The following is a 25,645-nucleotide window of genomic DNA, read 5'->3' on the forward strand; positions in this document are numbered from 1 at the left end:
TGCTTTTCTCCTAGATCAGACAAAACCCCTGATGTTCTTTGAAGGGTGTCCTCAGCACCTGGGTTGTACTATCAAGTTGTGTGGTGCTGCAGAGTACGAGCTGGCTCGTGTGAAGGAGATCCTGATCTTCATGGTCTGTGTGGCTTATCATTCCCAGCTGGAAATCTCATTTCTTATGGATGAGTTTGCCATGCCCCCTACTCTCACCAAAAACACCTCCTTTCACTCCCTTATTGAGGAGCCAGGAGATGAAAATGAACAACAGAACCTCTTCAATGGTGAGGATTTCAGCACAGCAGTCAAAGACATTGAACTGTCCTCTGAAAAATTGCCTGTAATCTCTGAGTCAGTGTCCTCTGATGAGGTCAACTTGCTTGAACCAAGAGGTTTATTTGAGAGAAGTGACCAAGAGAACAATCAGCTGGAAACAGTGTCCTCAAAACAGCAAGAGCATCACAAAGTGGAGTCACCATTTACAGTCTTCAACTCTGTACCTCTTGCAATACCTGAAACATCCCTGCTGCCCCTCCATGGCATGGACCAGCACTTGGTCACTCTGGATAGCCAGGCATTAGAACCTCTTCAACAGACAGATGATTTGCAGGAGTCCAAGAGTCAGATGAGAGTCTTCAGAGACCCTCTCCAGGATGATACTGGTTTATATGTCGCGGAAGAGGTAACTTCATCTGAGGATCGTCTCAAGACTTACTCTGCAGCATTTAAACAGGAGTTGAAAGATGTCATTCTCTGTATTTCTCCAGTACTGACATTTCGTGAACCTTTTCTTTTGACTGAAAAAGGCATGAGATGTCCTGCCCGGGAATACTTTCCTGAGCAAGTTTATTGGTCTCCTCTCCTCAATAAGGAATACAAGGAGTTGGAGAGCAGAAGGAAGAGGCAATTATTGCGAGATCTCTCTGGACTGCAAGGAAGGAATGGGAGTATCCAAGCCAAGGCTATCCAAATCTTACCTTCTCACGAGTTGGTTAATACTAGAATAGCAGAACATCTGCGTGACAGCCAGAGCTTAGCCAGAATGCTGGCTGACTATCGGGCCAGAGGAGGGAGGATACTGCAGAAAAGCACAGATCCCTTTGCCCAAACTAAGGATGTGTCTAGTGTCCCTACTGGAAAAACTGGATGCAGAATTGAAGAGGAGGAGAAGGGACTGGCTCAGAGTGAATCCTCATGGTCTCATAAGGTAAGATGGAGGTATGCTGCTGAAAACCCAAGTTACATTAGTTTCTCATGGGATACAGGTGTAGTGTCTCATATTAAACCAGAGGGTTGGTTTTTTGGATCTTTTTCTTTTTGTTTGGTTGTGGGGGTTTTTGTTTTGTGTTCTTGACTGGGACGTAACTGGATTTTAGATTGAAGTGCTTTGCAATCACTCAGAACAAGAGATTGCAAAATTTCTGAGAAATGCACAAAGTCAGCCCAGAATCAGTGTATTACACTGCCTGTTTGACTTGACTGTACCTAAATGATTTCTGAAAATGAGTCCATGAAGAGGGAGCAAATGTTAAGAAGTTTCTTAAACTGAGCTTTATTGCTCCTTGTCTTTGGTGATTTGTACAAATGTAAGATTTTCATTTTCAGAGGGCCTAATGTCATGGAAACATCAGTAGGTTGTAATTACATTAAAGTAATTGATTGATTGTAAAAGTTTGGGTGATCTGAAGAAAAGTGAGAATCTCATAATGGGGCGGAGAGGAATGTTCTTTGAAATTTCAAAGCATGGGAGTATGTGCTTGTAATCAATATTTAAAGTTTTGGTAAACTACCATGAAAGTAACTGACTTGTATCTGAGGAAAAGGACCTTGGTATTTTATTGAATTATAAAAAAATCTGTGAATAAGAGTGGCAGAACTGATCTGTTGTAGTAGCCAAACATTTTGGTCCTGGAGCCAATTGGCCCCCATATTCATGAGCAAAAGTCACTTTTTAATTGGTACTTAAATGTAGGTCTGTGTAACTTCACAGGCCATAAACTGTAAGACTAGCCCTTGCTCTAGATCAGACTGGTTGATGCTGTTTTAAATGTATTCAATGATCAAAGAAAAGTATTTGGTGACTTCATAGTTCTGTAGGGTGTGGAAGGGAAAACAGCTCCATCCCAGCAGCAACAGCACAGTAAATCTCTTGAGAGAGCACAGAAAACTGGAATTGTTCTATGGCCTGAATGAGTAATTGAGGTATAATGTATTGGCAGAGTTTGAATCCAGGGTATCGTAAACCATACAGTGATTTGGAGACTTTGGATGTTTGTCATGGAACTTTTGTTGTTTTCTGTTCCTCTTGGTTTCATTTCCACAGAAACACGTGCATGTGCTCTGGTTTCATTATGCATATTAGTTATGTTGTTCTAAAAATGACACTTAGCAATTATACATAGTACAAGTTTACCTGAAGTTTGGAAATAATGCCAAGTTGATCTGTACAAAAGGAGCAAGCAGAGTCTTTAAATAAAACTATTAGAATAGAATTTTGTCAACAGAAGTTGTGTGTGAATGGAGGTGTCTGTAACCAGTGAATGAGTTGATTTCTCTCTCTTAGGTGGATTGCCTGAGTCCGGTAAACCATCAGAGGCTCTGTGTTCTCTTCAGTAGCTCTTCTGCTCAGTCCAGCAATGCTCCAAGTGCCTGTGTTAGCCCCTGGTATGAAAACTACTCCTCTACAACTTATACTGTTGCTATCCCTTTTTTTCTGAAGTCAAGGTCAGTGCCTACCTCATAGCAGTATTTCTTTGAGGATTCCTTGGTAGGCTGTACCCATCCTGTAACAGGAACTTTTGCTGAAAGGATTTTGCTTTGCCTGGTCAGGTGACTCCTCAGCAGTATTGCATGGCCTCTCTAATCCCAAGGCATGAGTGAGAAAGCCCAGCCTGAAATCAAATGCTTTAGTTGGTCTTTCGCTGCAAGGTAATGCCTGTGTGTATAGGGCAGCACTGCATGCAGTCTTGTGGGGAACAGTCTTAGTGTAAATGAACACACAACAATGTCCAGGCCCAAAAATGAGCCTTGTGAGAATCTCTGAGTACTTATAGATTGTATTATCCAAGACTGGCATTTGAATATATTGCTGTCTGTCTCATATTATAGTCATCAGTATTAAGAACTTCATTTCCATCTTAGGGAACTGTGATTTGTTAATCGTATGCAACTTATGACACTTTTTTATCTCTACTAAACAGGACAGGTCTTGGTGTTTAATCATTTAGATCAGGGGAAAGTAAAGAGAAGGCCCTCTTACAGGGAAGGGTCTAGAGTTCCTTTAGAAGCTTAGAAATGAGCCAGAGAAGATGGTGATAAGTTCGCCAAACAGCAACAATAAGAGGATGTAAATTAGTGATGTTAGAGCTATCTGAATTGTGACACTTTAAGCTGATACACATTTTTAATGGCTTGGTCACCTCAGACTCTGAGGAAACAAAAGATGCTATTAAATATTCTAGAAGAATAAGGGTTTCTTATTTTTTTTTCGTATTCTGGATGTACCCTTTTTGTAGCTATTTAAGTGTTAGTGTTTGAAGCTTCATGCTGTCTAGACTTCTGTGCCTAGATGTTTTTGAACATGATCTTCGAAAGTGCAGTTGGCTTGTATTAGACTTTTAAATGTCAAGTTTAAAGTTGTTCTAGCAGGACTCTGATCTCATTATTAGCAAACCTGACAGCAGGGATCTAGGAAAAAAGTCTTATAAGGTATACAGAGCTGTAAACAAACCAGCAGTGCATTTAGATCTGTGCACCTAAAGGCCATTGCACACCTAACAGTGGCAATATTGAGTCTCTAAAGCTGTTTTTTTTTCTCTGCTTTAGGATTGTCACCATGGAGTTCTATGGGAAAAATGACCTAACTCTAGGGATTTTTCTGGAGCGCTACTGTTTCAGGTGAGGAGGAACTTATTCTAAATGTTGTTCTAAACAAAACAATAGCTTTTGATAGCTCTGTGAAGTTGACCTGCCACCCTCTATCACTTAGGAGAATAGCACGCAAGTCTGCAGAGCTGGTTGTGTCCTAGTAAAGCTTACCACTTAAATCTGTTGTTCCCTTTGCTTTACTATCATACTATGGTGAAACAGGAACTGGATTTAAGAATTCATTTAATCATGCTCACTCCTTACAAGCAAATACATCCATTGCTTTTCCACTTTGGCCCTGTCTTTCTTATTTCCTTTATGAGCAAGTGGAACAGATTATGAAACAAGATTTATAAGTTCATGAAGACAAATGTGTTCACTTAGCACTTTTTTGTAGCAATTAGGGCTCTAAGCACCTAGTTAAGAGTCTGACCATGCCACATCTTTGCCCTCAGTAGCATGTGCTTTGGTACACTGCCAAAGTGGTCTTTTAATTTAGTGCCAAGCACTTCCATAGATGCTTTGATCTTTATTTTGTGGATTATATATAATATGCCTTTAGAAAGTGATTCACTGCTTTTGGGACCCATACAGCCATTGCTGGCAATGGAACTTCCTTACATGCTTCATTTCTAAATGAGTACAGTTCACTTGGCAGAATTAACCTTCACTAAAAGTTTAGGAAACTTTTTTTACAGCGAAGGTAAATAATAGCATGATATTAAAAGGCTTGTTAGTTAGATCTGTTGAATCAGTTCTTCAGCAGTGCCTAGTTATGATCATTCATAAGTGTTTCTATTTCTCTATAAGGCCTTCCTACCAGTGCCCCAGCATGTTCTGTGAAACACCAATGGTGCACCACATCCGTCGCTTTGTTCACGGGCAGGGCTGTGTGCAAATTGTGTTAAAGGAGCTGGACTCCCCAGTCCCTGGGTACCAGCACACCATTCTTACTTACTCCTGGTGCAGACTGTGCAAACAGGTAAGGATGTGGGCTTAAGAATCATTGCTATTCCAGTTTAGTATTCTTGTAACTGGCTTCATATGAAAAGGCAGCATTTTTGAGAAGGTGCTCATCTCTGGAGCTATGGCTAAACCAACAGAAAACCTGTTGATGGTACAGATATTCTCATCTTACCTACAAATTCCTCTAGTAGAAATGGGGCTCTTGAGGGTGAAGCATCTTGTGTGAGGCAGTCTGGTTAGAAAGTGTCAAAACTGGCTCTGAGAGGATAGATTTAAATGGAAAAAATGGAGTTGCCCCCTAAGAGGTGAAGAATATGGTCCCTTCCTTGCAGTGAATCAGTATGAGCATCAAAAGAATGTATGTGTGGGGAAGGGCAGACTCCAAGAGCTACTGGGTTAGTAACTGGCTAAAGCCACCTGGCATTCTTTGATCTGCTATGGACTGAACAACCTGTATTGCATCACCATGACGTCTGGAATTCCTTTAGCCGTCATTAGAAAGTAACATTTTCATTAGAGGAATGCTAATTTGCTTTAAAGAAAGCCCGCAAGATGGTAAGATTGTGTATTATCTGAAACTTCTTCTGTAATTTAGCTAAGAAAACATTGCTAACTGCATCACTAGCTAAACATTAAGAACCTTCAAAGAGACGAGACTAAAAGTTAATGAAAAAGATTGACACAGTGCCTGAGACGTAAAACATCTCAATTACCCCTGTGGATGATTCAATTCACCTACTTATGCTGACTTAAACATGGGTGTTGGATTTAAAGATACCTGGAGGAAATTAATGTAATTGCTGACGGCAGGCCCCGCACTGCTGTGTATACGCCTGCTCTATAACCTTTTGTTTCTGTGTGTTCATGTAAACACTAATATGTTTGTGGCTGTGTGTCTACTCTAAGTTTGCAAGCACTGCTGAAGTTGAAATGCACTGCAAAACAATACCACTGCATTTGTAGCTGAAGAATCATCGGGGAAAAAGTATATCATGTAGCCATTGCTTCTGCCTGGGTTGCTGGAAATTGTCTCTATGCAGAGAAATAGCATCCCAATAAGCTTCCATCAGGGATATGTTTGGACTACCCCAACTTAGCACCTGTCATCATCAACTAGCAGTTTATCAGATTTGTTTTAACTGTGTTGGCCTTAGCTTTGTATAAATGCTGTCTTTGTTGTTTGGTATGTTTCAGGGTCATGGGCGTTTCTGGTACTAAAAATACTAGGTTACTGTCTAGATTAGCCTGTCCTTAATCTTGTTTGAAGGATGAAATCAAGACACTTGGCTTTCAATTTTTCAGGTGACACCGGTTGTTCCTCTTTCCAATGACTCCTGGTCCATGTCTTTTGCAAAATATCTTGAGCTGAGGTTCTATGGGTACCAATACACACGAAGGGCCAATGCAGAGCCTTGTGGTCATTCCATTCATCATGACTATCACCAGTATTTTTCCTATAATCAGATGGTGGCATCTTTCAGGTGAGTTCCACTGCTAAAAACTTCCTTCTCTCTCTAGTACTATATGAAACATATAGCCCTACTAAGGATTCATCAGTTCTGTTCTTCATTGTGAGTACAGCATGGGATAGCATAACTGCACTATAACCACAAGTGCAGGATTGTTTACTGGCTTGCAGAGGGCATTGTGGTGCCATCACTGTCCTACATGTGGTGAGGAATGTTCTAAGAGTGGATGGTTCCAGTTCATGACACATAAGAGAAACACTTTATGTAATTCCAAAAGCTTTCAGAATTTTGTTTTTCCGATACAATCTGTGGTTTTACCTTCTGCCTAGAAGATACATGGACAGGGTGTTATTGCTACTAGAAGTAGCAAAAGCCCTGGACACATTGACAATGCCCTTTTTCATATAAAGGCCTCAAACCTCAATATGGTGTAGAACTGGTACTATATGGTGTGAGTCTTGTTAATAGCTGTTGTATTGCCTTCTCAGCTACTCTCCAATCCGGCTGCTTGAAGTGTGTGTCCCACTCCCCAAGATATACATCAAACGGCAGGCTCCATTAAAAGTTAATATTTTGCAGGATCTCAAGGATTTCTTACAAAAGTAAGCTTTTTTTTTTAATATCTTCCTCATCTTATTTTGTATTTTGTACTTTTATTGGCAGAACACATAACTGTTTTTGCTAGTATGATGAGGTTTGCTAAATATTTATTAATTATATGATAGAAAATTAATGGTTTAAAACATGTGTATATATTTCTAAGAGAGCGTGGTATTGAAATTTTTTTTATTACTTTTACCTGCTCTGTCTGTACTAATCACTCACATTTTTGTCTAGTGGCAATTCAGCTTAAACATATCCAGTAGAAACTAAGACTCTTTTCTTCTCCATTCCTGAATGTTGCACTGACAGCTGAGTGATATAGCATTTTTCTAAATGATGCTGCCAGGTAGCCACCGAAAGGTTGACCATCAGCCAGTGTCTGAAATGTCACCTTTTCTTATGAAATGCCTTCTCAAGCACAGCTAAAGTATTTTTAATTCCTCCTTCTAATGCTAAAAATGAAACAGAGAAGGACGTGGTCCTAGAAGACTAATCTGAAAACTGGAGATAATACTTTGTACCCTTACCCTAACGTTGCTATATAGAGCATCTGACTGAGTTTAAATTATGTCTTCATTCCCAAAACCTGCAAATACATTGCTCAAATCTATTGTCCAAATAGAACTGTCTTCATTATATTGGTCATGGAACAACTAAACACTCTGATGTATAAAAGTAATTGCCTTTGTTAGCTATTGAATATGATGGTAGCAGGCAGACTGGTACCTTCTTGTAGTGTAAGGTAAACTACCATAAGCCTAGACATCTTCTATATGTAGGAACAAAAATGTGGAAGACAGGCCTGATAAAAACTATGTTAAATCTGGCCTGACTACTGTTCTGCCTGGTCGCAGCATTCCTGGGTGGCTGATGTCTCTGTGACCACCTGACTTCAAAACCTGTGGAGCTTTGTTTAGAGCTCAAATAGAGGTACTTATTTTTTCTGAGTCTGCTGGTGGAGGTGTAGCTTGCAGACCCAGATTCTTCCTAGTCACAGGTGACACAACAGTTCCCCTTTGTTAGTAATGCATTTGTGACATGCATTACATCTCTGACAACTTCCACTGTTAAGAATAAATTGTGAAGACAAATATCAGTTGTGTGTAAATTTTAGGTTTCTGTTGTTACTAATGAAGTTTTTCCAACTTCCTCTCTAAATTCAGTGGGACAACCTACTGTGCAGGAAGGGTGCCATGTGTTGTTTTTTGTATTCTCAAATGCTAACCTTAAACATGTTCAGACTTTATAATTAGAGAATGTTGAAGATGCTGCAAGTAGTCACAGCTTAACTCTTTGCATCCCTGTTGGCAGAGTGTCACAAGTGTATCTTGCTGTTGATGATCGCCTTGCTTCTCTGAAAACGGATACTTTCAGCAAAACGAGGGAAGAGAAGATGGAAGACCTCTTTGCCCAAAAGGAGGTAACAGACTATTTTCACATCAGCAGACTATAGACTGAAAAATGTGGGTGGGAGCCACTCAGGTTTTGTGTCATCTCAGGTGACAGAACACTGACAGTTTTTCTTCTGACAGATGGAAGAAGGGGAGTTCCGAAACTGGACTGAGAAAATGCAAGCAAGGCTGCTTTCATCATCATTAGACACACCTCAACAGCTGCAATCTGTTTTTGAGTCTCTGATAGCTAAAAAGCAAGGACTTTGTGAGATGCTACAAGCCTGGAATAATAGGTGAGAGGACACATGTTGGAATTGTGAGCAACACTGATACTGTGTTGCTTATAGGAGTGAAGAGGTTTTACTGTACTGTCTTTCCCTGTAGCACAGTTGCTCTTTATAGCTTGTGCTGAATGTCCTTTACTGATTAAGACCGCAGAGCTGGTTGATTGAAACAGAAATCATTTGAGACCATATAATAAAAGTATTGTGTTGTAGAGCCCAACTTGCATCTGGAGGAAAAAGTGTCATTTAAATAAAGGTGGAAAAGATGTGAAGAGGGGAGCATGGGAGACCAGTTGATTGGGTGAAATTATCTCAGAGGTGAAGAAAATGTGCTGTCTTTGGGCATTTGAAATGTTGCTTTGGCACGTGTTAACAGCAGTCTGAGTTTGCAGTAAAGACTTGTGAAATCATGCTCGCTGTATTCTAGTATGGAGAAACTTGATAACTTGTGTCAATTAGAAATAGTACCAGTAAACTATCTTTTGATTAATTTTTCTTTGGTGCAGTGTTTTATGTGGATTGTTGTGTTTGGTGGTTTTGTTATTGTTGTTGTTTGTTTGTTTCTGATTTATTTTTTTTTTTTATTTAAGATTGCAGGATCTCTTCCAGCAAGAGAAAGGGAGAAAACGTCCGTCAGTACCTCCCAGCCCTGGAAGACTGAGGCAGGGTGAAGAAAGCAAGGTATGAGTAGCAGGCTAGAAGCCTCTTAAACAGTTTTTTTCCTGTGGCAACGCAATAGTCTTAAGACTGGCTTCGGTTCACTTTAATAATTAATAGACTGGTTTTACTGCATCCTGTAGTTTTCAGCTGTAAAAGCTTCAATTGCATGTTAATATATGTATCTTTTCCTGAAGATGTGAACTAAGAACCATATTGTATAGAAGAAGACTTAAGTATGAATAGGAGTTGATGATTTTCTGTGATGTTTGTGTAGTGTTGATATGAACACTACCAGCAGAGAGCTGCAGTCACTGTCATGTGTATGCCTAGATAGGAATTGGGTCATATGAATAGACCCTACGTTACTGCCCATCAGGTGTATCCCTTGTGAAAAAGAAAAGGCAAAAAATATTGAGAGAGGCAGAGCAAATGATATATAGGAAGGACTGATAATCAAAGCGGGATCACCCCTGCTTTGTGATGTGTCATGTGGGAATTCACTGAGGTCCAAATGATTTTGGACTGCTGCCTCGAGAGCTCTGTCCAAGTGTACAGTTGCCAGCATGCTGAACATTGACCCTGTGGGAAGCTGATACTCTGAGGAAAATGTCTGGGCTGCAAGGCAGTCTGATATAAGCATCGTGCAGGGAGGCTGAGCTCTCAATAGTTCTATCATTAGCAAGGTACACTAAAAAACCCCATGAGACCCTGGATTTGCTCTGTTGCATGTTTACACGTCCTTTCCACTTAACACATATTTGTGTTAAGCTGCTAAGATAAACTAACCCTTGATCTAGCAGGAAGTAGGTTCATATAGAGGGACAGTGTAGTGTTTAAAGCAGCATACACAGATGATAGCCATCATAAGTATCTTGTGAACCTGGGTTGCTGTTGCTTTGTTTTTCTCCTGTGCTAACAGATACAGTGACAATTTCAGAGGCTGAGAAGTGGGTGGGAGCGCTCTCTTGTGGTTCATCTGTTTTTGCAAGTGTTCCACAGAAGAGCAGATACAGCTGTAAAGAGCTTGGCATCAACATTGGTATTTTGTTATTCTGCCTAGATCAGTAGCATGGATGCTTCCCCACGCAATGCTTCTCCAGCACTGCAAAATGGAGAGAAAGGTCTGTTACTTATTTTTCATAAGCTACCAAAAGAAGCTTGCTGTAACCCTTTCCCTGACATAACAAGGGAGCTTTCGTCAAATTTGATAATTGAGAGGAACAGCGAATCTCCATTGTGTCAGATTTGCTCTTTCTAATAGTAAGATAGAAATCCACTATCTGCTGGTAATATGAAGCTGAATTACTAATGATACTAAATTGACCAGCAAGGGTTTTCTTTTGAACTTGAGTTGAAAAATTTTCAGAGGCTTTCTATATAACTGAATAACTACAGGGAGTTTGGGAAATACCTCTCACCTGTTCTGTGTTATGGATGCTGAGACCTCTTACCTGTGAGGCATACTGAGAGTTTGTGGGAACTGAAGGTAGTAGTTATAAGAGTATGCATTTTTTGGAGGTTATGTACTACATGGATTAGCTTGCCCAGTCCTTTGCTCTGTGTGGCCATACCTGCTTTCTAAGTAAAAACTTTTTGTAAGTAGATACTGGTGATAGCTTGGGCTGGGAGCAAGCAATATTGCTTCTGACAGGTATGTAAAATGCTTTCTTATGTCCTTAACTCTCAGAGGATCGTTTCCTGACTACTTTATCAAGTCAGAGCTCCACAGGCTCCTCCCATCTGCAGCTACCCACTTCCCCAGAGGTCGTATCGGAGCATATGGGTGGTGCCAACACACTGTCTGAACAGGATACAACAAGCAGCTCAGAAGGTATAGTTCAGTTGTGGTCTTGTATTCTTTCTCTTGCTTCTCTGTGGCAAGTGTACAAGATCTGTTTAGGAAACAGCAAATCTGGTAACTCTCTGGTCTGTTGCCATCCTTCTCAAGTTTGATATTGTGATATAGATTTAACTTATGTCTGTTCCAGATGTGTTTGATGGACACTCATTGGGATCTACAGACAGCCAAGTGAAGGAGAAGTCTACTATGAAAGCTATTTTGGCTAACTTTTTGCCTGGAAACAACTATAACCCCATTCCATTTCCCTTGTAAGTACTGCATAATATATATAATGTACAAAATTAGCAGCCTGGTCAAATTGTGGACAGAGCTGTGCATGCTTTCTTTGCTCAGTATATAATTTAAGTAATTACTTGAGTTTGCCTCTGAATAAGCCACAGAACTTTGTCAAGCTAGGATGTTTTCTGTGTCCCTTCTAAGTCTTTATAGGTTACTCACCTTTCTTATTAATGATGTGCCCTCATGTAAATACATTATCAGTTTCTTCTTGACCTAGCAGGGATGTCTCCTCAGAACTCTAGTGAGAGACAAATGGGTGGGGGAAAAGGGGAGAAAGGTGCCTTCTAACTTCATTGCTGCGTTGAGGGAGTGGAAATGTCCTTCCTTAGCAAAGACTTACTAAAGCTACATGCCTGCCTCTTGTTTTCGCTTCCAGACCTCTTCCAAGGGTTGGACTCAAATTGGCATTTTCTGGGTGTAGGTCAGGTTCAATGGCTACTGCATGTGCCCTCAAGTCCCCCTCTCACATGAAGATGGGCAGGCTGGAAAGTCTTTCAGCTACTTGGTCTGCGTGCTTTGTAGTGTTTCTTGTTTGACATGAGCCTAACGTTTGGCAGCCTGGGTTTAACTTCTGAATCCTACCCCCAGAGTAGAAGCAGAGGCCTTGGGCTAATGAGGAAAAAGCTAAAGGACTGGACCCTACAGATAAGTAAAGAAAACCTTACAGGAACCCAGGAGGTCTTGGGCAATTTTCTGTGCTAAACCGCTTGTTCAGAAAAGAGTCCAGGTTTGTCCCCTTCTTTCACTCTGCAGGCTGTGCTGCAGGACAGTCAAACCAAACTCAGACAGGTTTCGGTGCCATTAGAAACAATGGCTGCTAAACAGACATAGACTCTTACTCTAACTTGGAGCTGGTCTTCTGATATAAGCAACTTGCTTGAAATGCTGACTGCTCTAATACTCTACCATTTAGAATTAACCACATAGTTATGAATGTGTCTCTTGGGAGAAGCTGATCTGGGAAGCTTTGTTCCCATGCTGAGACTTGCAGCTTTTGCCTGGGAGTGCAGTGATGAGATTTGGATTTTGACCAAAGGTTCTTTTCTTTCCACAAACTTCTGTGATCTACTAACAATCTGTCATTTTCGTTTAGTGACCCGGATAAGCACTACCTAATGTATGAGCATGAACGTGTACCTATCGCTGTCTGTGAGAAAGAACCAAGCTCCATCATAGCTTTTGCTCTCAGGTACTGGTGTGGTTTTGCTGTTCATCTGACACACTTTGTACTTTTGCAGCTTTTGTGTTCAAGGAGTATTTAAATCGTAATGGTAGGGAACATGACAATCTCTTCATTAAGCCATGTTGAGAGTTTCTACCAGAGCTGAAGTTCTCTCCTTTTACTACTATGATATGGAAACTAGGCTTTCCAACTTGCAACTAGATTTTGGACTGTTTTAGTTGAACTCTAGTACACAAAAATTAATTAGCTGTGTAGTGTTCCTTGTAATGAGATATTATTAGAGAAAGAAGTGCAACTAAAGTTTGCTCGGCCTCTCCAACCTGGAGGAAGTGCAGCTGAGTTAGGGAACAAGAGTTGGTACTGATACTGCAGTCTGTCCCTTGCTACCTTTGGTCATAGCAGCTCTTGCTACTACTCAGCTCTCCAAATCAGCTGCTTCAGTAAACCTTGGGGACTGTGTGTCACAAAGGAGTAGATTTTTGAAGAAGCACATTCTTAAATTGTGGGTAGAGGAGAAACAAGGGGAGATTTTTCCTGCAGTGTTATTTAGAAGAGCTTATGTTCTAAGGAAATTAAGTTCTAATTATAAGAAAAAATGAAGCAGGGATTTTTCTACTGTGATGTATTGTTTCCTGTGGTTGTCTCTGAACTGAATTTTTGGGTTGGTGTTAGAGTCTTGCAGAGAACACTTAACTCTTCATTTTTGTTGGGTTTTTTTCCCCCTTTCTTTCTTTTTTTAATTTATTTTCCTTTCCCCTTCAGTTGCAAGGAGTACAGAAATGCCCTGGATGAGTTGTCCAAAGCATCTCTGAAGAACAGTTCTGAAGAAGTACTACAGCCGAACAGGTTACATGCAGTAAATATAGTATATAGAGTGAAGAGACAGTGATTGTAGTAAATAAGCCAAAACTAGACAGGGAAGAACCTTCAAAATATGCCCCTGTTAGGATCTTTGCTTTCTGATGGAATCTGACACATTCCATGTAACTAACACATACTTGTAGTACGTGAGTTTCCATTTCATGTTAGGGGCCGTACTGGCTTCATGACCTAATCCCTGGACTGTGTGCATGGTAGCATTACTGGGCCTGCTTACCTTTCCTATGGTGATAGATGGAATTGTTACTATGGACCCTGAGTGTTTTTTGTTTTTTTTTTTAGGAAAGTGGAGGAGGACAACTTTGGAGAGTCCTACACCATTACAACTTTAAACTGTGTCTTCTTCCCTTAGCAGTACTTAGTGTTAGGCATGGGGGAGAAGTAAATGTCCAGGCATAAAGGAGTAGCATCTCAGGTGGCAGTATTTTTTTGGGTTCATGACTAATTTTTCTTTCTCCTTTCAGCATGTCAGACAGCAAACCAAAGAGCAGTAGCCCTGTCCGCCTGCCTGAGGCCAACATGGGTCCTTCGAATCGCGGTGCAGAACCAGAACAGCGTAAGACCATTTTGCCAAAATCATATCCGTGATGCTTAGCTCAGCTCAGACTTGAGTCCACTTAACCTGGATTCTAGATGTGAAAGTTAAGTTAGAAAAAAGAAGAAGCATTCTGAATTGAAATCATAACTAGTCTTAGAGTTGACTTCATGTAAAACATGAAAGGGGTGTGTGTGTGTGTGTTTGTTTTTTGAAGTCTGTGGCTTTCTCTGATTCTTATGAGATCAGACTCATTTTCTTGATTTAATATTTGGACCTAGAGTTGCCTATTTGGTACGATGCCCTCTTTTGGCATTGCCTTCTTTAAAAAGATGGCAATTAAAATATTTTGGAATGAAGATACGAAGTTCTTACTATGTTAAAGATGCTCATGCTTGGTCTGTTTTCAAGTGACTGCATTCTAGGGTGCTACTCAGAACACTATATCAGCTAACCTCATGGACCTTGGTTACCTGTAGAATAGTAAATGAGTTACAGTTGAATGACATCATTCCTCCAATTAGAACAATGAATGGGGAATGCTCATATGAATTATGCTTTTATTAAACTGCCCATGGAAATGCCAACACCATCTTTATTTCTTTTCACTGTAGCAAAGAAAACATCTGGTGTTCTGTCTTTCTTCCGTGGCACGGGAGGGAAGAGCCCAGACCTGTCTTCCCAGAAGAAAGAGACCTTACGTGGTGCTGACAGTGCTTACTACCAGGTTGGACAGATGGGCAAAGAGGGAGCAGAAAACCAAGGAGCAGAGGCTCAAGGTACAAAACTGCTAAGTCCGTCTTCTCTCTTGGACTGTTACTTCTCCCAAGCCTCATTCATATATGTAAGGCCTAGAATACACTGGTCCTCATGCTTTTTCAGCAGTCCGGGGTTACTCAACCTGCATTGAAAATGAGTTGTTTGAATGTCAAATGTGGGTTTCTCCTAAAGACATTGCTCTGCTTTGTGATAAGGGAAATAGGATCTTTCAAATCCAAACGATAGGTGCATTGAGTCTGGGTTTGAACGTCTTTGGATTGAGTTGACTGCAATTAAGCGGCCCAGTTGCTCTTTCTCACTTGCTGTTTAATTTTCATCATTTCAGTTCATGGAAAATGAGTGAAGAGAAAGAAAAAGGTTGGACTTATGTGTCCATGAACAGCAGTGCCCTTCTAGCATGTGTTATACAATTGTAGTTATATTTCTAATTCCCTCTCTATTCTTGAAAAAAAAAAAAGATTTTTCTTGTAATGTCAGTTTACAAGTAGAGTCTGATGTATTCTCAGTAATAATGATGAACAGCCCTGACAGAATGGTCCCTTTATGCCTTCAGATGATGGAGATGGAGGAGATGGACAGAAGAAACAGCTGGTGAATCCCCATGTGGAGCTCCGTGAGTAGTTGTAAATAATAACCTACTCTTAGCTGACAAACTCCTTTCTTCATGCAAACGTAATGCAAATCTTGAAGTTAATAATTATTTTTTCTTTGTATTTGGGCACAAAGGAAAAACAAATCAAGAAAAAAGCAGTGCAATTTTTACTTATTGTAATCAATTTCTATTGCAAAAGTACCCTATGAACTTTTCTTTTTCAACTGATCTTTTGTCTGATTGCTATCCTGTGGCATACACTGTAGGCTTACCTAAAGGGAGTTGACTGTCCTGTGAGTTTTCCATTTAAATCCTATTCGTTGAAACTTCCAAATTACAATAAGCGTGAGAGGGATGTTTAGCACAATAATATCCTTCTAGACATCAGTTAAATTTCAAAGTGTCATCTCAGTTAGTCAGTGAGTATCACATGTTGCTGTTGAAGAAAACTGTTTTTTGCAGAGTTTTCAGATGCGAATGCCAAGTTCTACTGCCGGATTTATTATGCTGGCGAGTTTCACAAGATGCGTGAGGTGATACTGGGAAGCAGTGAAGAGGACTTCATCCGGTCCCTCTCCCACTCTATGCCCTGGCAGGCACGAGGTGGCAAGTCTGGAGCTGCATTCTATGTGACTGAGGGTAAATGCAGCTTCTTCCCCCTTTGTAATTGGACGGCATTATTTGGGAATGATGGTGGTTAGTGTGTCATTTAAAGGCTGATTACCTCTATCCAGAGGGTTGCTGACTGAAGTGGCCACTTAAAAAGGGAAAGTTAAGTGGATTGTTCTGGCGTCTTCAATATCAAATTGTTTGTCTTTTTGCGTGTGCAGAAGAACAAAATGTAATTCTGTTTTTCAGCAGTAGCAATTAGGAAGACCTGTTGAGCAGAAGGGTTATACTCTCTTAGGCAGGCTTTAGAAAACAAAAACTTGGGTATAATTCAAGAAAAACTGGTTACTAAAAACACAGTGTTTCTTTTAATATCACGTGCTATGGTTAATTTAATTTTTTTTTTTTAAACTGTGACTGTTTCTAGGCCCCTACTTGAAACAAGTATTGAATGGAAAGGTCTGTAGGCTGCTTCTGTTGTCTGTATAGGAAGCCCATATAGATGAGGTAGATCGAATGTAGGCTGTCTCTTCTCCCTGGTTTACTAGAAGGCTGAAATCCAGAGAGCCTAAAATTCTGAAATTCAGAATATATGAAGCAAAAAGAATCTAAAAATGGGCTTCTTAAGGTAAGGATTTAAGAGAATGTAGTACTTTAATTTTTCAAACCTTTTCAGCTGTGTGACCATCTTAAAGAAATTGCAAATAATACATCACTTATTGTATGTAACCCAATTTCCTCTGTCTGATGTTAAAACAGATGATAGATTCATCTTGAAGCAAATGCCTCGTCTGGAAGTCCAGTCATTCCTTGATTTTGCTCCACACTACTTCACTTACATCACTAATGCAGTTCAGCAGAAGGTATTAAAAAAATTCCTTTTTTTTTAGGCAATGTTACGTATTTTGCAGACTAGTAACAGTTTCTATTAACCCTTTTCATTTAACTAAAAGAAAATGTCAGAGGGTATGAGATACACAAATAATTTGGTTTTGAAATATTCAGTGGAAATTTTGCTAGGGCTTCTAAGCTGAAATACACAGACAGAACAGTGGTGCTTCTAGTATTTGATTGCTGATTGCCTCTACATAGGGATTTTAACCTATGGCTTCTCTTCACCAGAAGCCCACAGCACTCGCCAAAATCCTTGGGGTATATCGAATTGGTTACAAGAACTCTCAAAACAACACTGAAAAGAAGCTGGATCTGCTTGTTATGGAAAACCTTTTCTATGGCAGGAAAATGGCTCAGGTAAGAATGAAGCGTTCTGTTCCCTTGCAGTGCAGTTGTGACTGGGAGCATGTGCTGTCTGTACCTAGCACTGCTCAAAGATGACAGTTCATGCCCATTTCCTTCTTTTGTGATCCTCATTAACTTGGTGCCTGTATTGGCTAGTTCAGGTAGCTGTAGTGCAGGGTTCAGTTTTTAGAAGTCTTTTTTGTCCCTGTATCTCTCGTATTTGAGAGAAAGCATTACCAACCTATTTAGGAAATTATGAAACCTTTTTACAAAGCTTTCAGAAAAACTGACTGGGATTACAGACTGATTTAGAATTAGAGCCTCACTCACAGAGATTGTGAGTTACTGTAGTGGGGGGAACTATTAATGTTTTCAACCCACTGTTCTTTCTTGCAACCACTTCAGGTGTGGAATAAGATTCTGAGTTTTCAGTCTTGCTCTTAGTCAAGGAAAAACAATCTTTGTCAGGCTGTAGAATGAAGACCTTAAAATGATTAGGGGGAAATTCTTTTCAAATAGAGATTTGGTGCTGAAAAAGAAATTCGAAAAAGCATCACTACTTAAGTAGATAGTATCAGTTCTTTCTACTTTACCTCCCAGTGCCTGATCTCAAACAGGGGATGTTTGTGGGAGGAAGTGAAATGAGGGAATTCTAGACAGATGTAAAGGATATTGTTGTGGGTTTTCTTTTTGCTTGTTTGTTGTTTAAATCATGAGGAGGGCTCAGACACTAGAAAATAGAAACCCAAACAGACTCTATTCCTGAAGTTAGTTAAATCTTGACTGAACAGAGCTTGAACAACCTTCTGTAACAGGGCCTGCTTCAAACAGGACTTTGGACTGGAGACCTCCAGAGATTCTTTCCAACCTAACGATGGTCTGTCTCTTGCTTTGCCAGTGTTAACTTTGCCAGATGTTAAACAGTGATTCGTGCATGACCCACCTCCCTCTTCATTTGCTTTATTTTTGCCAGCATGGACTCTGTAGAAGCTGGGTGGAAAACTGAGTTTACTTAACCAATATAAAAAAAATAGGGACACCTTTTTTCCCTTAAATTGGACTAAATATTAATGAAATTACTTGCCTAAAACTTGTGAATTGAGGTGGCAGAGCTTTCACCTAGGCTTACATGCTACTCTCCACTCAGGAAACTAATTCTTGTAGTATAAAAATACTGTTTGTTAACTGTCTTCCTCCTGCAGAGAAGGAAACAGTTACTCTGCTGTGTTGCCTTCTCAAACAGTTAGGTGTGTTGAAGTCTTTAACTCTACAGAAAAACGGAACAAAGTAGTGCTGTTCTCTGTTTGCAGGTGTTTGACCTGAAGGGCTCCCTCCGGAATAGAAATGTTAAAACTGAAACCGGCAAGGAAACTTGTGATGTAGTCCTGCTGGATGAAAACCTTCTGAAGATGGTTCGGGACAATCCTTTGTACATCCGTTCCCATTGCAAAGCTGTGCTGAGAGCTTCCATACACAGCGATTCCCAGTTCCTCTCCAGCCATCTCATCATCGACTATTCCCTGCTGGTGGGGCGTGATGATACCAACAATGAACTGGTTGTTGGGATCATTGGTAGGTTGTCTTTTGTATTTTCTTGCTTTCAGATGGTGAAACAGCTTTCTTCTGGCTTAGTACTCTAAGAATACTGTTTATAGTACTCTTAGAACTGTACCACCACAGAGATGTGTGTCTGGAAATCTTGTCTTCTCCCTGGTGGAATACCCGCTTATGGGTATTCAAAATGGGGACAGGAAATCCTCTTTCCAAGTCTTGTATAGACTTATTATTAGCATTTGCATTGCTAAGAGGATATACAGGAGGCCTCACAGGTAGTGAAAAAGCACTCAAGTTGGTGTTTAACCTACCTTTGACTCCAGTTGAAGCAGAGAAGGTTATTTGTATTCTTTTCATTAATCTTTGAACTTTAGTCATTATGGAGTCTTTTAAATTTTAACTCATGTGGAGGGGATCTAAGGAGAAACAGTACTGGTAGTATTGGAAGGGGGAAGTTAAACATCATGGGATCACTGGTGATCCATTAGTCTGACCTGGATAAATGGGTGGCAATGCAGTAATTACCTTGCTGCATCCTCTGACTCGTGAAGGAAAAGTAGAGCTTTGTCTTTAGAGAGGCAAACTTGTGTTGTATAAAGAACTTAGAGACTTGTATAAAGGATATGGAAATGATTCGTGGAAATGAATTGGTCGTGAAACCTAGCTCAGAAATGCTTCCAGATGAGATCTCAAGCCAGGAGATCTCGATTACTCTTATTCTGATAAAGCTTGAAGGCCACTTAATAACATTTCTAGTTGAGAATTAAAGTCCCAGCTACAAAGAACTGCAAGTTATTATTACTTTTGGGTTTCGTAGACTCTTGAATACTTAGGTAAATAGGATGAGACTGTGCTCCTTCTGTACGTGTGGCTTTTTGTTGTCCTGTGTGAAGTCTTATCTGATTAAAGAGTATATTTTATATGATGTTTAAAGCTAACAGTTCCTTCACTGTTTAACAATAACTATCTGAAGGAATTTGTTGAAAACAAATATGTTCAAGAAGAGAGAACGTCTCCTGTATCAGGCTATCACAATGTTCTCTGAATGATACCCCAAGAAGTTACAAAGTACTCAAGGTAAATTTGCATTGGACTGGAACTGAAACCCATTAACTTGGTCTGCATTTGAATCTGAGGTCAGTAGCTCTACCCATCTTAGATCCTAATGTGATACAGGAAAGAGGTCTGTATAAAGCTTTGAAGACTTTTTTTGTATCCACTGTTATGTGGGACTCTGGGTCTTGGGGCATGAATTGACAGTATTTAGTGCACAAACTGATAATATCAGTCCCAAAACACCAAGGAGTGTTTTCAAAGAGTATTCAGATAAAAGAATAAGTCTTAAGATTGCTAGGTCTGGATGAGTTCTTGTAAAGCACAGCTTAGATACTAATGGTGACCTTCTGTAAATATAGAAACAGTAGATTCAAAATCATATGATCACAGTTGTAGTCAAATATTAGGAGGTAATGATATCCAGTAATGAAAACCTGATAATTTTGCAGCTTCAGTTTTGCAGACTGTGGTGTTCATGTGCTTGTAATGACTGAGCGTGCTTTCTCTGAAAGGGTCTTGGAAACAATTTTGAAGTCATCTTCTTGCAGCCCCCTCTTCCAAACAGTGTCACTGGTGATGTTTCTGCTCTTCCCTAACATGAAGTGGAAAGCATTTGCTTTCTGTTACCAAAGCTGTAGGTGGCTGCAATGATGAGAAATACTGGCTTAAATGGAGAGGTGTCCAAGCCTTGATGCTCCTGGCTGTTGCAGTAAGGTGGTGGGAGCTGTTATGGCAAAGTGGGGTTTCTGGGATGAAGGGTGAGCTAAGTGATTCTTATAAATGAGCCCTTGATACTCTAACGTGGATAAGATAGACATACCTGGGCAGTCTGTTTTTGTAGAGATGGGAGGAGTTGATTGTGCTCTTACTGGGCTTTGGAAATACTGTATTCACCCTATGCAAATATAATCAATGCTACAGATAGTAAGGCAACTGGTAGGGAAAACACTGAAGCTCTGACTGCAAAAGGCTACTTCTTTCTTGCCCTTTTTGGGGGAAAATAGATACATTTTAGAACAATGTTACTTGAGTTATAGCAGATAAAACATGTTTGTGTGTGGATATTTTTTTTTTTTTTATTGAAACAGACTACATTCGCACTTTTACCTGGGACAAAAAGCTTGAAATGGTAGTAAAGTCAACTGGCATCTTGGGAGGACAAGGTAAGTCCAGAAGGAAAGTGAAACTTTTGATCATGCTTTCTTGTTACCTGGAAACTTTCTTTAATTGTGCTAATAAATCCACAGCTTCCTCACCATGAAAATTTGTGACAATAGATTAAATTGTCCAGAACAGGGGAAGGAATTGTAGAATACCAGGTTGGAAGAGACCTCAAGAATCATCTGGTTCAACCTTTCTTGGAAAAAGCGCAGTGTAGACAAGATGGCTAAGCACCTTATGCAGCTGAACCTTAGAAATGTCCAGTGTTGGGGAATCCATCACTTCCCTGGGGATATTATTCCAATGGCTAATGGTTCTCATTGTGAAAAATTTTACTCCTGTATCTAATTGGAATCTGCCCAGGAATAACTCATATCCATTACGCTCCATCTTCTCCGTGTGACTCCTTGTAAAAAGGAAGTCTCCATCTTCTTTGTAGCCACCCTATATGTACTGGAACATGGTGATAAGATCTTCTCTAAGCCTTCTTTTGCAAGGCTGAACAAACACAGCCCTTTCAGCATTTCCTCATATGGTGGGCTTCCCAGTCCTTGTATCTCTGTGGCCCTTGTCTGGACCCTCCAACCTGTCCACGTATTGTTTTGTGTATCAGGGACCAAAACTGACCACAGTACTCCGAGTGCAGCCTGGAAGTAGCACCTTCCAGGTGAAAGATAATGCTTTGATTATGTGAGATAACGACTTCACCTCTGCTGCTGAGGCCCTTGTTGATACAGCCAAACTGGCTTTCCCTGCAGCAATAGCAGTACTGTTCACTCATTTTGAGTTGCTGGTCCACCAGGACCCCCAGGTCCCTTTTACAGAGCTTCTCTCCAGGCAGGTAGATCCCAGCTATGCTCCTGGATTATGTTTTCCCAGGTGCAAGACTGTACACTTTTCCTTCTGTCTTGCTGCCTTCATGTTTATGCTGTCTGGTGATATAATCTCATGTGACATCTGTCTGTACTTCAGTATACTCTCTAGCCCATTTCTAACTGCTCTCGACTCTTACACCTTAGGTAAGATGCCCACTGTGGTCTCTCCAGAACTATACCGGACCAGGTTTTGTGAAGCTATGGACAAGTATTTCCTGATGGTGCCAGACCATTGGACAGGACTGGGCCTGAATTGCTAAGTTGAAGCCCATATTGGGAAACAACAAGAGGGCAGTGACATTATAGGCCACTCTCGTCCAGCGGTCTGTCCAGAGGATTGCAATTCCATGTTTACACGGACCGTGTGTGTCATGTTGGGAAGTGTGAAATCTGCTTGTTGCACTTTAATCCTCCCTTGGAGGATGATAAGCAAACCTGCCTCAGTAAGGATGTAAGATACCACGGAACAGCACTGATGAGACATCCCTTTTGTCAGCAGGGAAGGTGATACTCCTTGTAAGAGTACTGAAATGAGATACTATCCAGATCCTGATGGTGTAGAAGTACATGATCTCTGTAAGTCTTACACTGCCAAAATGGTGTTGAATATGTGCAGCTCATGTTTCTGTAGCAGATGCATGGTACTGCAAATGTGAAATAAACCCCCTGTGTGTGGATGGGTGAGAGAAGAACGAAGTTAATTCATGAATTCTACTATTGTTGCAGTGGTCTGTAGTTGACCTGTTTAGGATCCGTTGATACCTTGTCCTGCTTATGCACCGTAGTTTGAATTTTTCCTGGGTTCTGCGAGCAGTATTTTTTTAAGGCAGCTCCACATCCATGATGCCCTATGAATCCATCTTTTAAGTTGTATTACTACAGTACAACTCTGTCTTTATCTGTCATAATTTCTTTTTAGCCGAGTCCCATAAAAATGGGTTGTCAGTCATCAGCATACTGCAAACTCGAAAACATATCCTGTCAGTCCTAAACAGTACTTTGATCTGAACGTTGCCTAAATCCCTGGAAACAGGTAACCAAAAAAATAAACCCCTTAATTTAACAAGACTTGATCAATTATAGTTATGAAACAGAGTAACCCTTTCCTTAGTAGAAGGCTGTAAGTTGCTAGACGAAGCGAAGCATACTGCTTTAGAGCAACAACTTTCTCCTTAATACAACCATCATTCCTGGCAGATCACTTCAAAGCCATTTCAGCTCCTCTGGACTTACAAGCAATGCATTTACCTCATTGTGAAACTTTGCCAGGAGAATGTTTTTCTTGCATTCATGACATAAATATTTTTTTTCGTCACTGAGATGAATGTAGTTGTTTTCTGTAAAAAGAAAAACCTGTACTAACAGGTGTCTTGTATGATGGATAAGATGTACAGAGATCTGTGAATCTCTGTTATGACAATAAGCACTTCTTTCCATTTTTATTAATTTTTACCTGCTTTTGTAGGTGATGAGTTTACTTTTTAGTGTCATTATAATATAGGCCAGTAAACAATAGGCTTTTTTATGAGTTTGAAAGGCAAGAATACTGTCCTTTCATTTCCAGTTTCTAATGGAAGGACTTTAAATGAACATGGAATCTGGGACAGGATAGCTCTTTGTGATCACTTGCTTGTTCTAACCAGTTGTCTGATAATGCCTTCTTCACTGTACTACAGATTGAAATGTGCATTTTAGTCACTCCTCCTGTGTTTAGTATTTTCTTCTGCAGCAGATGTTGGTGGCTGTTCAGGAATGACAACTAGGCAACACTGAGAAAGAAAAAGGCCACAGTGAGAATTGAGCTGTTGGCTCCAAAACCGAACAGCTCATGTCTGAGCTGCCAGAGGCAACAGTCATTTGTGTTGGAAGAAGTCTTCCCCACCCTATTGCAAAACCGTACTAGAGGATGAGCAAAGATGCTTGAAGCAGCAGAAATTAAAGTATTCTCACTTCCTCAGTAAAATGTAATAGTTGTTTCTGGGGGTGCAGTGATGTGTGCTGTGGAAAGATGACACAGAACTCCTTGCCAGAATTCCTGAAGTCCAACATAGTGCATCAGGTACAGCTGATCACCTCTGGGATACATCTTGCCTCCTTTGTTGACATGTACTCCCAGGGGCCTTGTTTAATGAGGTCAACCAGTTCATCAGCTCAGTGCTACTCTCACTTCTATGGCCTCTACCTTCTGTCTTGGTTCATCAATGTGAAAGAACAGTTCCAGTCTCAGTTGAAGTTTACATGTTTCCTCCTCCTTCCCTTTCTAAAGTTTACAGGGAAAAAACTTTACTTTCAGCTAAGGTGACCCAACAGCAGCTAATTATGTTAGCTTCCACCTTTTTCAGTATGTGGATTGGTTTATGGAGCACATCATGGCATCTGCACTTGGCTTATGTAGAGCTGTGACATGCTAGCCTGGTCCTGTCACTGGTAGCCCTTACTCCTATGATGCGTGGCTCCTCTATACTCCTTGTCTTCCAGAGTCCCAAGCAGCTGGCTCTAAAGCAACTTGATCATCTGCTGGTAGCTAATACTCTCCTGTACATGACAGCATGAGGCTCTCAGCACTGTAGAGGTGAAAGAACCTTCCGCTGTTTTTCCACATGTTCACAAATGTGTGAATTGTGACCTTCTTGGGCTGAAGTTACAGCAGTTGGAGAGATTTGCAGGAGTGACCTTGAACTGGCATTAACAGCTGATGTTGGGCCAGGATGTGGCTGATATACTAGTCTTGACTAGACGGGAGTAAATAGCAAACTACTGATCAGGAGTAACACAGGAGCTGCAGTATCAACTGGAACTGGGACATCTTTGGGCGCTATGTGACATGTAAGCATTTCTCGTTCAAATCCCAGCAGCTGAATGGGTCTCCTCAAATGTTCCCTTTTCAGAATAAGAGTTGTCCTGGCATTTCAATTGCTACAAAGTTGACTTTCTCAGGAGAGCAATGCTTCATGCAGAAGAGATCTTGGAGAGAGCTCCTTGTGAGGCTGTGTTAGGTCTCTGTCCCTGTAGAACACCTAAGGATGAACAATTTGGTCAGAGTTTATTTTCTTTACAACACAGGTTTAGTATGTATGTGTGTAAGTAAATCTCAGTTTCAAACATGAAGATTGCATTTCTTCAGAGCTACACTGGCTCTTTCTCTTCTGTTGTTTTGATCTGAGGCCTTGTGACAAATGTCTAAATCTTGTCCCAGTCAGAAGCAATGACTTTGAGTCATCATGTAGACAGCAGAATGCCTTGTAGTGGCCCAGAGGTGCATTCTGTTCCCAAAAAGCACAGGGGACTCTTGCTGATAAAGGAGTTCAGCGGGGCTCAGGGGAGTAAGTTGCCTGTGGACTCTCCTCTGTGAGAATGACCAAAACCAAATTAATTGCTCGCTAGCTGGTGGCCAGACTAGTCAATATTCAAAGCACTTAATGTACCATAATGTATGTATTTCTATTCTACCTTGGTTCAGCTGTATTTTATAAAATTGATGTACTAAACTATTTGAGAATAACCGCCTTGACTACCTGGAGAATCAAAATGTAATGTATATAGATACAAATAAAGTGACTAAAATACATATACTTGAGTCTATTCCATGTGTGGAGCAGTTAGATCTCATAGCACCCCATTTTCTTGACCAGGCTGAAGCCTGCTGCTTGCTGTGCAGAAATGCTGTGCTGCAGAGTGCCAGCCTTGCGTGCAGTGCAGACATGCCTGTCTCTGTGCCTTGCAGCTCCTCCTCTAATGGAGCAGCACCTCTGGGCAGCTCCCCAGGGCAGTGGCAGTGGAATCTGCAAATAACCTTTCATGCAAA

General features: G+C 40.6%; 1 protein-coding gene across 2 annotated transcripts in view; it reads left to right on the plus strand.

Moving 5' to 3' along the window:
• Positions 1-25,408, plus strand: part of PIKFYVE (phosphoinositide kinase, FYVE-type zinc finger containing) — a 66,341-nt gene extending 40,933 nt beyond the window's left edge. Inside the window, exons 20-43 of one of the 2 annotated variants that reach the window (XM_027636936.1) lie at positions 15-1,201; positions 2,558-2,658; positions 3,820-3,891; positions 4,672-4,843; positions 6,130-6,308; positions 6,785-6,898; positions 8,211-8,319; positions 8,432-8,586; positions 9,168-9,258; positions 10,298-10,358; positions 10,925-11,068; positions 11,226-11,346; positions 11,754-11,798; positions 12,471-12,566; positions 13,323-13,406; positions 13,904-13,995; positions 14,589-14,753; positions 15,308-15,367; positions 15,809-15,985; positions 16,715-16,818; positions 17,078-17,206; positions 18,505-18,766; positions 20,893-20,967; positions 21,985-25,408. In XM_027636936.1, the coding sequence (XP_027492737.1) occupies positions 15-1,201; positions 2,558-2,658; positions 3,820-3,891; positions 4,672-4,843; positions 6,130-6,308; positions 6,785-6,898; positions 8,211-8,319; positions 8,432-8,586; positions 9,168-9,258; positions 10,298-10,358; positions 10,925-11,068; positions 11,226-11,346; positions 11,754-11,798; positions 12,471-12,566; positions 13,323-13,406; positions 13,904-13,995; positions 14,589-14,753; positions 15,308-15,367; positions 15,809-15,985; positions 16,715-16,818; positions 17,078-17,206; positions 18,505-18,766; positions 20,893-20,967; positions 21,985-22,100 (3,911 nt within the window). In that variant the 3' untranslated portion in view covers positions 22,101-25,408. The remainder of the gene's footprint in view (positions 1-14; positions 1,202-2,557; positions 2,659-3,819; positions 3,892-4,671; positions 4,844-6,129; positions 6,309-6,784; positions 6,899-8,210; positions 8,320-8,431; positions 8,587-9,167; positions 9,259-10,297; positions 10,359-10,924; positions 11,069-11,225; positions 11,347-11,753; positions 11,799-12,470; positions 12,567-13,322; positions 13,407-13,903; positions 13,996-14,588; positions 14,754-15,307; positions 15,368-15,808; positions 15,986-16,714; positions 16,819-17,077; positions 17,207-18,504; positions 18,767-20,892; positions 20,968-21,984) is intronic. The other variant, XM_027636937.1, reaches the window with a different exon arrangement.
• Positions 25,409-25,645: the final 237 nt, after the last annotated feature.

This window comes from Corapipo altera, unplaced genomic scaffold, assembly GCF_003945725.1.
Source record: "Corapipo altera isolate COAL_440 unplaced genomic scaffold, ASM394572v1 45, whole genome shotgun sequence".
Classification (NCBI taxonomy): domain Eukaryota; kingdom Metazoa; phylum Chordata; class Aves; order Passeriformes; family Pipridae; genus Corapipo; species Corapipo altera.